At 36.2% G+C, this 12,956-nt stretch overlaps 1 protein-coding gene across 1 annotated transcript in view; it reads left to right on the top strand.

Moving 5' to 3' along the window:
* Positions 1-12,956, top strand: part of PPP3R1 (protein phosphatase 3 regulatory subunit B, alpha) — a 73,172-nt gene that overhangs the window by 21,795 nt on the left and 38,421 nt on the right. The window contains exon 2 of the mRNA XM_006729988.2: positions 12,763-12,802. Within this exon, the coding sequence (XP_006730051.1) occupies positions 12,763-12,802 (40 nt within the window). The remainder of the gene's footprint in view (positions 1-12,762; positions 12,803-12,956) is intronic.

The following is a 12,956-nucleotide window of genomic DNA, read 5'->3' as shown; positions in this document are numbered from 1 at the left end:
TGACACCCCTATTTAACCAGAAAATTGTTTGGAAGATAAATGAGATAATGTATGTAAAGTCTCTAAAAGAGTGCCCAGCACATAAATGTGATTTCATTTTTTTTTTGTATTCGGTAAACTTTCCTTTTTTCCATACTTGTCTATATTTACAAAACTATTAAAGATTTCTTTCTCAGCTTTTACCTTTTTTTTTTTTTTTAAAGATTTTATTTATTTGACAGAGAGACAGCGAGAGCAGGAACACAAGCAAGGGGGAGTGGGAGAGGGAGAAGCAGGCTTCCTGGCGAGCAGGGAGCCCGACGCGGGGCTCGATCCCAGGACCCTGGGATCATGACCTGAGCCGAAGGCAGATGCTTAACGACTGAGCCACCCAGGCGCCCGCTCAGCTTTTACCTTTAAAAAAGTCATCCATGAGAACTAGACAAAGTAACATTTATTGTATTGCATGTTTAATTTGAACTAAGGTAGTTAATTGAAATTTAAGTTAGTGCATCTGAAGTGTCTGAAGGATATTAGGCGGTTATGTAAAGAATTGTCTTAATTTGATGAAAATGTCATTGTTAGAAGTAAAACCAGATGAAAAGAGCCAGCAGGTTTTTGTTTGTTTTTGCAAACCTAGACTTTGAGAAAGATCTCTGCTTTATTTTTTTTAAATTTTTAAAAATTTTTAAAGATTTTATTTATTTGACAGAGAGAGACATAGCGAGAGAGGGAACACAAGCAGGGGGACTGGTAGAGGGAGAAACAGGCTTCCAGCGCAGCAGGGAGCCCGATGTGGGGCTTGATCCCAGGACCCTGGGATCATGACCTGAGCTAAAGGCAGATGCTTAATGACTGAGCCACCCAGGCACTCCAAGATCTCTGCTTTAGTAAAGCTTTTGTCACGTGTCTGTTGCTACTTGAGAGGTGTTTTACATCTTTGGGAATTAAATCTTATTCTTAAATCCTTTTCATTAATTGCTTACAGTGTATCAAACACTTAAGATACCATTCTTAACTTTTTGGACATATACTCAGTTTCAGTCCTGGAAAAACTTTGGGTTGGCATAAAGAGGAAGATTAATTGGCAAATGGACTGTGTTTAAAGTTCATATAATAGTTGTTTGGAACTTCATACATTTTTTCAAAGAAATTACAAAAAGGGATTTACTTTATAAATTATAAAAGCATATTTCAGTGATAATTCAAAAATATATATTAATAAGTATTTCCTATGTTTCCATGCACTGGAGAATAACTGTAGTGAAAAAAACCCCATAAGAATACAACCCATTGAGGGCGCCTGGGTGGCTCAGTCAGTTAAGCATGTGCCTTCAGCTCAGGTCACGATCCTGGGGTCTTGGGATTGAGTCCCACATCAGGCTCCTTGCTCAGCGGGGAGCCTGCTTCTCCCTCTGCCTCTGCCCCTGCTTGTGCTCTCTTTCTCTCTCTCTCTTAAATAAATAAATCTTTAAAAAAAAATACAACCCATTGAAATTTGTGGGATGTAGGTAAAGCAGTGCTGAGAAGGAAACTTACAGCACTAAGTGCACATTTTAGAAAAGAAAAAAAGTGTCAATAATCTTGAGCTCCCAAGAACCTGAAGAAGAATAAAAAAGAAGCAAAATCAAGCGGCGCCTGGGTGGCTCAGTTGGTTAAGCATCTGTTTTTGGCTCAGGTCATGATCCTAGGTTCCTGGGATCCGGCCCCACATCTGGCTCCCGGCTCAGCGGGGAGTCTGCTTCTCCCTCTCTCTCTGCCTTTCCTCACTGGCTTGTGCTCTCAATTTCTCTCACTCACTCTCTCTCCCAAGTAAATAAATCTTAAAAAAAAAAAAAAAGCAAAATCTACCTAAAGCAAAGAACAAGGGAATAAAGATAAAAACAGAAATCAGTGGAATTGAAGACAAAAACCAGAAAAATCAGTGAAATAAAGAGCTGGTTCTTCAGAAAGATCAATAAATTGACAAACCTCTAGCAAGACTGGGAGGATTAGAAGAAGAAACAAATTATCAGTATCAGGAATGATGTGTAGGGTATCACCATAGAGCCTTCAGACATGGAAAAGATAATATGGAGATAAGATGAACAGCTCATACATAATTTTGACAACTTTGATGTAATGGACCAGTTCCTTGAAAAGTACATACTACCACCCTTCACCCAATATGAAATAGATAATTTGAATAGTCCGCATTACCTTGATACCCCCCAAAGGAAACATTTCAAAAACTATCAATTTTCCCATATCAGCGTAATGCAAAAATTTTAAGAAAATGGTAAAGAAATAAAACTAAGCAGTATGGGAAAAAAATTGAATGCCGTTACCAAGTATGTCTCACTGCAGGGACGCACAGCTGGTTCACTGTTTGAAACTCAATATAAATAATCCACTGTATTAACAGCTAAAGAACAATCACATGATCACATAGTTTGATGGAAAAACGCATTTAATAAAATTCAGGACCCGTTCATAGTTTCTTTAAAAAAATAAAAATAGATATAGAGGGGGGAACTACCTCAGTTGGATAAGGAATAGCTATACAAACATATAGGTAACATTATACTTAATGGCAAAGACTGAATGCTTTTCCTATAAGATCATTAACAAGGTAAATACCTGCTCTCACCACTCTTTCAACATAGTAATGAAAGTTCTACCCACTGGAATAGGCAAGAAAAAAAATAAAGGCATACAGATTGGAAAGAAAAAAAACCTCCCTATTTGCAGATGACATGATTGTCTACATAGAAAATTCTGGGAAATCTACAACAAAAAACTAGAACTAATAAATGAGTTCAACAAGATTGTAGGATACAAGATAAACATACAAAAATCATGGTTAATTTTGGGTAGAAAAAAAAATAGGATTGGTTAGATTAGATATTTTTTAATGGATAAATTTTAAACTGTGAGATTGAATAACAGGTATCACTATTTCAGGCCCCATCATGTGGTAGGATCTTTATATTTTTATGCAGTAGGATCTTTAAAATAGTTAACATTATGTACCCTCAAACATTTGCTAGGTGTAGTTACAGAGTATAATTTTGGCAGCATTTATCAGACTAGGAAATTATAGGGTTTTGTTTTCCTCCTAAAATAATTTGACAAGTATAGATGTTCTTGACTTTTGTTGGAAAACTAGTCACTGTTTAACAATGGTATACCACGTTAGCGAACATTTCTGCCATATGATAGCATCATAACTAATTTTTATAGAGTATACACAAGATCCCTGGTGCCAGATTTGTTGCCATAACCAAGGTCATGTTTGATTTGTATTGCTAAGAACTTCTGTTTCTGAGATTTATTGCCTTTTTTTTTTTTTTTTAAGGTTTTGTTTATTTGAGAGAGTGTGCGCACACGTGACGCGAGAGAAGAGCATGGGGGGGTTTGGGGGAGGTGGTGCAGAGGGGGAGGGAGAAACAGACTCCCCTCTGAGCAGGGAGCCCAGTGTGGGGTTTGATCCCAGAACCCTGGGATCATGACCTGAGCCCGAAGCAGATGCTTAACCAGCTGAGCCACGCAGGTGCCCCTGCCTCTTTTCTTATGCATGCTGATTGTTGTACTGGCCTACAAAAGAGCATAATACAAAGTTAAGCATACCCTGTTTGGGAAACCCTTGTCTCCTGGACTACCAGGATGCTTTAAGAAGTTCTTGAGGTTCCATGTCTGTGTTCTCTCTCCCTTTCTCCCTCCCTCCCCTTCTCCTATATTTAAATATGTCTAGCATCTTCATTACTAGTAAAAACAAAGAACGATACAGCTGGAAGGACCCCTTGAAATCATCTAGTCAAACTTTCTTATTTCCTGTATGGAGAAGTCAGTGTCTAGAGGGAGGGGTACTTGTGAACTCAGCTTGATACAGAGACTTGTCCTTGGAAGTCTACTGATACTAGATTTTTTGTTTCTTGGTTCTGTCCTTTGATCTTTTTACTTCCTTTCACCCAAATTTACCCATCCACAGTTCACACCTTGTTTTATACTTCTGATAAGGAATATCTGTCCTGGAACAGGCATTAAGATGGTCAGTGATTTTACCCTAGAAATTGATTTCCTTATAAAAATTACATTAACTGTGGGAAGTTGGCAAACTTGTCTTTCAGCAGATGAAGACATTTGGATTCTAACTTTTTCTTCAAGTCCATATTATTTAGTATTTAAAAAAATTTTTTTTTAAAGATTTTATTTATTTATTTGACAGAGAGACACAGTGAGAGAGGGAACACAAGCAGAGGGAGTGGGAGAGGGAGAAGCAGGCCTCCTGCAGAGCAGAGAGCCCGATGCGGGGCCCGATCCCAGGACCCCGGGACCACGACCTGAGCCGAAGGCAGACGCCCAATGACTGAGCCACTCAGGCGCCCCTGTTTAGTATTTTTAAAATTTACCATCTTATGATTATCAATTTTGATACACATTAAATCAGGAGGAATAGGAATTTAATTTCTAAAGAAATTTTCTGGCAAAGAATGAAAGTATTTTTGGATCTCTTATCTCATTTTGTTTAGAGTTACTTTGATCTTGAAATGTCTAGATGTGAGAGAATAAAAATAAATTTTATAGATGCATACTGTAAAGTTTAGACTATTTTCAAAGGGCCTGCTGTCAGAATATGTAGACATTTATCTTCAGGAGACTTTAAGAGGTGACAACATTGTCTTATTTGGTTATAGGCTCTTCTTGGGAACTATATAAATATTACGTATTACAGTACTGCTTGCTTATTTAAAGTGTATGGAGATCCAGATCTTAATAGATACTCCTTATGAAAAGTGAGCATTAAGGAAAGCAGAAATCTAAAGTTCTTTAATAACTGAACTTTTAAGAATTTATTGAATCTCTTAGTATGTCCTTAATCTAACCATGTTATGTAATACATTGATGCTTAACATGCCACTTAAACCAAGTTCCTTAAGGCTATCTGGATTTTTACATGCACCTATAAAATATTTCCTTGCATAAATTTAGGACAGTGTTAAATCTGGCAAGGGATATCGAAAGATAATAAAACAACTGTCTTCATGGAATTTAAGCTCTGAGAGGGGGACTAAGTAAAGGATGAAAGAATTATAAGAATCAAGATTACTATAAGTTTCTGGTTTCTCATGATACTGTAAAATTAATCTAAAAAATACATAATTTGCTACCTTGAAATGAGTATGTAGGTTATAAAAACAAAATTTGATATACTTTAATTGTGAATAATAGTATGACAGGAAACTTACTATTTTAAAGAAAGTGATGAGAAATTTTTAAAAAGTAGGGATTTAAATCTGTGAGTTAGGAAGCAATTCCATTATACTTGAGACTCCTACTGAGTTTTAAAAAATAAGCTTTAGGGGCACCTCGGTGGCTCAGTTGAGTGTCCAACTCTTGCTTTCGGCTCAGGTTGTGATCTCATGGGCCGTGAGATCAAGCCCTGCGTGGGGCTGCACACTCAGCAGGGTATTTGCTTGAGATTCTCTCTCTCTCTCTCCCCGCTCCACCCGATTGTGCACGCACATATGCATGTGCTCTTTCTCTAAAATAAATAAATACCCCCCCCAGCTTTATTGAGGTATAACTTACATATAATAAAATTAACCTATTTTAAGTGTATAGTTAATGTGTCTTGACAAATGTATAGTTTTGTAAGCACCACCACAATCAAGTGTGTAGAACATTTCTGTCACCCTAAAATGTTACCTGGTACCCTTTTTCACTGACCCTCTTAACCCCTGATCTTTTGGTAACTATAGTTTGCCTTTTCTAGTACTTATAAATGGAATCATGCAGCATGTAACTAACCTTTTGTACCTGGCTTCTTTCATTTACTGCTTTTGAGATTCATTTATGTTGTTTGTATGAGTTGTCTGCTCCTTTTCCTGAGTAGTACTCCATTGTCTGGATATACCACAGTTTATCCATTTGACAGCTGATGCACATTTAGATTGTTTCCTATTTGGGCTGTTAACAAAGCTTCTGTGGCCATATGTGTACAAAATCTTTGCATGGACATGTTTTCATTTCTGAATGTTACATTAAACTTAATATTAAGAATCCATCAAACTCTCCCAAAATGGCTGTGTCATTTGGGGTTCCCACCAGCAATGTATAAAAATTTCATTTGTTCCATATCTTCAACATATGTCAACATTTTTACTTTTACCCACATATACTGTATGTCTGGGTGTTAATTGCTGTTGCTGTGTTACACATTACCATTAACTTAGTGGCTTAAAACAGCACCTAGTTATTATTTCATAGTTCTGTAAGTCAAAGTTCAAATGGGGTGTCTCTTCAGGGACTCAAAAGGCTGAAATCCAGGTGTTGGCCAGAGTGAGCTCTCTTGTCTGGAGGTTTTGGAGAAGAATCTGTTTCCGGGCTCGTTTAGGTTGTTGGCAGGATTCAGTTTCTTGCTGTTGTAGGATTGAGATCTCTGTTTCCTTGTTCACTGTCAGCTGGAGGCTACACTCAGCCCTTAGAAGCTGCCTGCCCTCAGTGACATGTGGTGCACTCCCTAGTCTTGAATTCTCCTCATGGTTTGAATCTCTGACTTCCCCTCTTTGCTCTTAAAAGGCTCTTATGATTAGAACAGACCCACCCTAATAATGTTATCTTAAGGTCAACTGATGTGGAAACTTAATTACATGTACAAAATCCCTTTGAGCCAGTACCTAGATTAGTATTTGAAGAACTGGGAAAAGATGTTTGTATACCTAGGGCTGGGAATTTCAGAGAGGGCCATCTTAGAATTCTGCCTTGCACATAACCATTTGTTCTACATTTTCAGCAACATTTGGTATGTTTTTAAATTCTAGGCATATATATACTAGTTGCAAGTATTGTGGTATCTAATTGTAGTTTTAATTTGCATTTGGCTGATGTCTTACGATGTGAAACATCTTTTCATCTTGCTTATTTGCTGTGTCTATATCTTTTGTTATACAATATCTACTCAAGTGTTTTGTCTTTTCCTTTTTTTTTTAATATTGATATTCATTTGTTTTAGCATCATTTGTTGCAAAGGTTTTTTTTTCCCCATTGAATTACGTGGACACCTTTGTTAAAAACACATAACTTTGTGTATGTGTATTTTACATTTTATTCTTTTGCATTGATCTTTATGTCTAGTCTTACACCAATATCACTCTATTAACAACTTTAGCTTTATAATAATTCTTTAAGTCAGATAGTGTAACTCCTTCAACATTGGTCCTATGTTTGGCTACTTAGGTCTATATAGAAATGCGTTTGATTTTTGTATACACCTTGTATTGGGTGACTTTGCTTCATTTATTAGTTCTGATAGTCTTTTGCAGTTTGTTTAGTATTTATGTACATACATAAATGTTAATCATGTTATCTGCAAGTAAAGGCAGTTTAACTTCCTATTTTCAATCTGTATGCCTTTTATTTCTTCTCTCTCACCTGATTGCACTGGTGCAGATATCTTACCTTCTTGATCTGAGGGAGAAAGCATTTAGTCTTCCCCATGTTAAGTATGATGTTAACTGTAGGCTTTTTGTAGATAGCCTTTATAGATTGAGGAAGATCCTTTGCTTGCTGGATTGTGGCTCTTATTTTTTCATGAATAGGTGTTGAAATTTGTCTTATTTGTTGAGATGATCATACGGTGTTTTTTCTTTTTTAGTCAGTGTAGTGAATCACATTGATTTGGAATATTAAACCAACCTTACATTGCTGGGATGTTCCTCAATTGGTCATGGAATTTTACTTTTAAAATTTTTTTCTGGATTTGCTCAGATATTGTTAAGGATTTTTGCATCTGTTGTCATGAAGAAGTGTGGGAGTATAGTTTTCTTTTTTTGTAATATTACTGGCTGATTTTGGTATGAGGGTAATATTGGCCTCATTAAATGAGTTAAGAAATATTCCTTTCCCCTTCTGCTTTCTGAAAGAATTTGTGTAGAAGTTGGCATGTTTTTTCTTCGAGTATATGGTCAAATTGACCAGTGAAGCCATCCAGGTCTGTAGTTTTCTTTCTAGGAAAGTTTTTAACTCAAATTCAGTGTATTTTAATAGTTGTAGAGCTGTTCAGCTTTTCTCTTTTATCTTGAGTCAGTTTTGTCATATACTGTCTTTCAAGAAACTTGTCTGTTCATCTGAATTATAAAATTTGTTTTCATAATGTTGTTTAGAAAATTCCTTTATTTTTCTTGTAATGTCTACAGGATTTGTGTTGATTTGTCTTGGGGGTTTACTTATTGATCTTTTCCAAAAAATGGATTTTTGTCTTTATTGATTTTTCTTCTGTTTGTCTACTTCTATTTTATTAATTTCTCATTTTTTTCTTTCTCGTTTTCTCTTGGTTTAGGTTAACTTACTCTTTTTGTAGCTTTTTACTTTGGGAACAGATCATTGTGTTTTGGACCTTCTCTTGTAACAGCATTTTCCTCAAAACATTGCTTAACCTGTATCCCATAAATTCTGATAGGTTCTGTTTTCATTCTATTCAAAATATTTTCTGATTTCACTTGTCATTTTCTCTGTGACTCATGGGTTATTATTAGGATTGTGTTTTGTTTCCAAATTTGAATATTCCCAAATACCTTTGTAGTTTAATTACATCCTAATGGGAGAATATATTCTGCATGATTTTAGACCTTTCAAGTTTATTGAGACTTTTTTAGGCTCAGAATAATGTCTTTGTGATTGTTCCATGTGCATTGGAAAAGAATATTCTGCTGGTTTAGGACATGTTGGTTGATAGTGTGTTGTTGATTTTTTGTTGTTGTTCTTCTGGTTTTCTGTCAGTTACTGTGAGAGAAATATTAAAATCCCCAAAATGATTGACTGTTTGCCCTTATGTTCTTTTAGTGTTTAATTTCATTTATTTTGAAACTCTGTTCCTGTGTGTGTTTTTTGTAGACCTAATTATAGTGTGGTGGTGGGAGTTCCTCACATATGCACACAATTTCTGGACATCAGCTGGATATCCTATAATTCAACTCAATTCTGACATCATCTACCTAGAGATAGCATCAGATTCCACAGGTGAAGGGCTCACCTAGCTCTGACCTGTTTTTAAAGTAGGCTTCTTATAGAAAGCATACAGTTGCATCTTCTTTTTTTTTTTTTAAGATTTATTTTAGAGAGGGAGAGACCTCCTGTGTGTGTGTGTGAGCAGGGGACAGAGGGAGAGAGGGAGTAAGAGAGAGAAGCAGACTTCCCGCTGAGCAGGGATCCTGATGTGGAGCTCAATTCCAGGACCCTGGGTCAGAAATCAAGAGTTGGATGTTTAACCAGCTGAGCCACCCAGGCGCCCTACAGTTGCATCTTCTTTAATTGTAGTTTTTTTTTTTTTTTTTAAGATTTTATTTATTTATTTGGTAGAGAGAGAGTGAGCAAAAGTACAAGCAGGGGGAGCTGCGGGCAGAGGGAGAAGCAGGCTCCCTGCTGAGCAAGGAGCCCGATGCGGAACTGGATCCCAGGACCCTGATGTTAGACTCGATCCTAGGACCCCGGCTGGGATCATGACCTGAGCTGAAGGCAGCCGCTTAACCGACTGGGCCACCCAGGCTTCCCTTAATTGTAGTTGTTAAGAGTGATACACTTAACATCATATCATTCTCAAAATGTTTGGATTTAAATCTGCCATCCTGCTATTTTACTTTCTATTTTTTCCACATTTGATTTTTGTCTCTTTTTTCCTATTTATCTGCCTCCCTTTGGATTGAGTATTCTTTATGATACCATTTTATTTATCTTTTTATTAGAAAGTGGTTGCTCTGGGGTTTATAATATACATCTTTAACATTATGCTCTACTTTCAAATAACATTGTAATGTTTCCCTCATAGTGTATGATCTTGACAACATACATCATTCTTGTGTCTCACATTTGAGCTGCTCTTGTAATACAGTTTACTTCTACAGTATACATTTTACGCCCCAGAATATATTTTTATTATGTTTGTGTTAAACAGTTATATTTTAAAGACACTTAAAAATGAGAAAAAAGTCTTTTATATTTACATGTTTACCATTTCTGGTGATCTTCATTTCTTGGTCTAGATCCAAATTTCCATTTAGTATCATTTTTCTTCTGCCTGAAGAATTTTCTTATGACTTTTTTTGTAGTGCATGTGTATTGGAGCTTAATTCTTTTAGTTTTTGGTTATCTGGGGAAAGTATTTGCCTTACTATTTGAAAGATATTTTTGCTGGGCACAGATTAGACAGGTTGAGGTTGAAGTAATCTTTTGGATATATGGGTTCTAAGTTTGGGAGACAGATGAGGCATTCAGTGTTAGTGGATAAGCACTGAAGGGCTCGGCTGGGCTGGTCCTTGGGTTTTGTGGATGCTGGCTAGCTGGGAATGATAAAGATAGAGGATGGATGGTATCATTTATAAAGAATCGATAACATTATAAAGGTCAGTGGGTTGAAGAAACAAGGACCTGGTTTCAGAGTTCTCCATGAAGCTACTATATAACCTTTTTGCCCTCACTTTTTTTTTTTTAAGTTTTATTTATTTATTTAAATAATCTCTACACCCAGTGTGGGGCTTGAACTCATGAGCCTGAGATCAGAAGTCTCATGTTCTACTGACTGAGCCAGCCAGGCGCCCCATGCCCTCACTTTTAAGACAATTAAAATATTAATCATTATCGTCAAAGAAACCCAAACCAAAACCAACCAAACAACAAAAAAAAAAACAACAACCCAATTCAGAATGACAGTCCAAAGTATTAATTGTATTGTTTTTTTGAGAGCCTCTCAAGAAACATACTTACTCTTAAGGTAGAGTAGAATGAGATTTTTTTTTTAAGTGTATTTTAAGGGGCTCCTGGGTGGCTTAGTTGGTTAAGTGTCTACCTTCCGCTCAGGTCATGATCCTGGGATCCTGGGATCAGCCCCGCATTGGTGTCTCTGCTTGGCAGGGAGCCTGCTTCTCTTCCTCCCTCTACCTGCCACTCGCCCTGCTTGTGCTTGCTCTCTCTGTCAAATAAATAGACAAAATATATATATTTTTTTATTTGTCAGAGAGAGAGAGAGCACAAGCAGGGGGAGCAGCAGAGGGAGAGGGAGAAGGAGGCTCCTCACTGAGCAAGGAGCCCGATGTGGGACTTGATCCCAGGACCCTGGGATCATGACCTGAGCCGAAGGCAGACGCTCAACGACTGAGTGACCCAGGCGTCCCTAAATAGACAAAATTTTAAAAAATAAATAATAAATACATAAATAATAAATTTAAAAAAGTGTATTTTAAAAATTTAGGCATGAAATATGTGAGGCAGTAAAAGATAGGAATCATGGTAAGAATCTTAAATCCAGTAAGAGGTGGAATAAGTAAGAACTCTGTCTCTGCTCATTACTATCACATTTTATTAATTTTTGCTATTTCTTCTATTTTTAATATATATTTGATAAAGTAACCTAAAATTAACCAGTTCTGGAAAATTGCCGTTATCTGCTATAATTTTCAAGGGAAAGACTGGTTATTGGTGACATAAGTGAGGATGCTAATTTACTGGTAACCTTTCTTAGACCTCAAATTTACATAGTATAAGATACTTTTAGGAGTTTAAAAGCTAATGAGCCAAACTAAAATGTTTTTTTCAGGCTGTATTCAATAATTTCTTAATCTCTATATTCGTATGTTAATCCTATTATACACATTGCTAGACAAGGTCAAGATTAGGTAAATGGAATGAATATAGGATGCATGCTACTCTGATTGTATCACTGAACTTTAAAAGCTCAATTTATGTTATTTTAAATTCTGTAGGCTTTTTTTAAAGACTTTATTTTAGAGATGGGGGCGGGAAGAAGCAGAGGGAGGGGGAGAAGCAGAGGGAGAGGGACAAGCAGACTCTATGCTGAGCCCAGAGCTGGATGGGGCTTGATCCCCTGACCCTGAGATCATGACCTGAGCCAAAATCCAGAGTAGGATGCTTAACCGATTGAACCATCCACGCGCCCCTAAATTCTGTAGACTTTTTAAAAGATCTTCATGATTTTTACCTCATGTGAGTCTGTTGTATTTGGAGTTTTTACTGTTTTAGAACTACTCCTGGTTTTATAACTAATCAAAATGGTGTGATTATCCACCAGGTACTTGACCTCCCTGGGCTCAGTTCATTAAGAATTATTAAATGTAAGCTTTGGGCAAGGTCTGTAGTTTTTCTCAAGCTCTTTTTTTCCTTAAATAGATTCAAATGGAATCCTGTACAGAAAACAGATGGTTGGTTTTATATATTTTATAAATATAGGAATTGAGATAAATTATATCATCGTGGAGTTTATCCATGAAATAAGACTTAAGAAAAAAATTTGAATTGGCTATCTTACGTTAGACCCACCTTCCAATGAATATTTGTCTTATTTTAGTTGCACAGCATATAGAAAATTGTTTTAGTGCAGTTATAAATGTTTTTTGGTTTTTTCTTTTTAAGAGCTTTACAGTCTCAGGAAACTTCATTTAAATAGAGGTGGCAGGAGAAGCTTTTTTTCTGAGCTCTGTCCCAAATTGAATTCAGTTAGAGCCTTGATAGTCTCCAGTGTGTGATAGTTTGGTAGACAACATATTTAGGGCATTAAAAATATTTAAAATAAATTTTAACTCAAATGTTTGTGTAAGTCACACAGCTCAGGCCTGTTTGATTCAAGAGCACTGTCATGTTGTGTAATATTTTTCATATCAAAAAACTAATTTATAGATCTAGCTACTTTGGTTTTTGGCTTATTTCCCTATGTTTTGTGACTCAAAATATTTAACCTTTTAAAGAAATTTGTGTCAATTTTGTGACTAATTATTATTTATTTCTTTTCTCCAGGGAAATGAGGCAAGTTATCCTTTGGAAATGTGCTCACACTGTAAGTCAGATATTCTTGTTATCAAGAATTTCTTTTATTTACACATCCCTATGTATGTATATATATCATACCCCTCTATATATCTTTATAGCAAAGTTAGCCCCTAACTATTTAAAGTGGGTAATGAATTTGACTTACAGTCTTTTTTTTTTTT

Source organism: Leptonychotes weddellii, chromosome 10 (genome assembly GCF_054177405.1).
Source record: "Leptonychotes weddellii isolate Sample4059 chromosome 10, ASM5417740v2, whole genome shotgun sequence".
NCBI lineage: Eukaryota > Metazoa > Chordata > Mammalia > Carnivora > Phocidae > Leptonychotes > Leptonychotes weddellii.
Note: the sequence above shows the minus strand (reverse complement) of the source record. Positions and strands in the feature narration are given on the sequence as shown.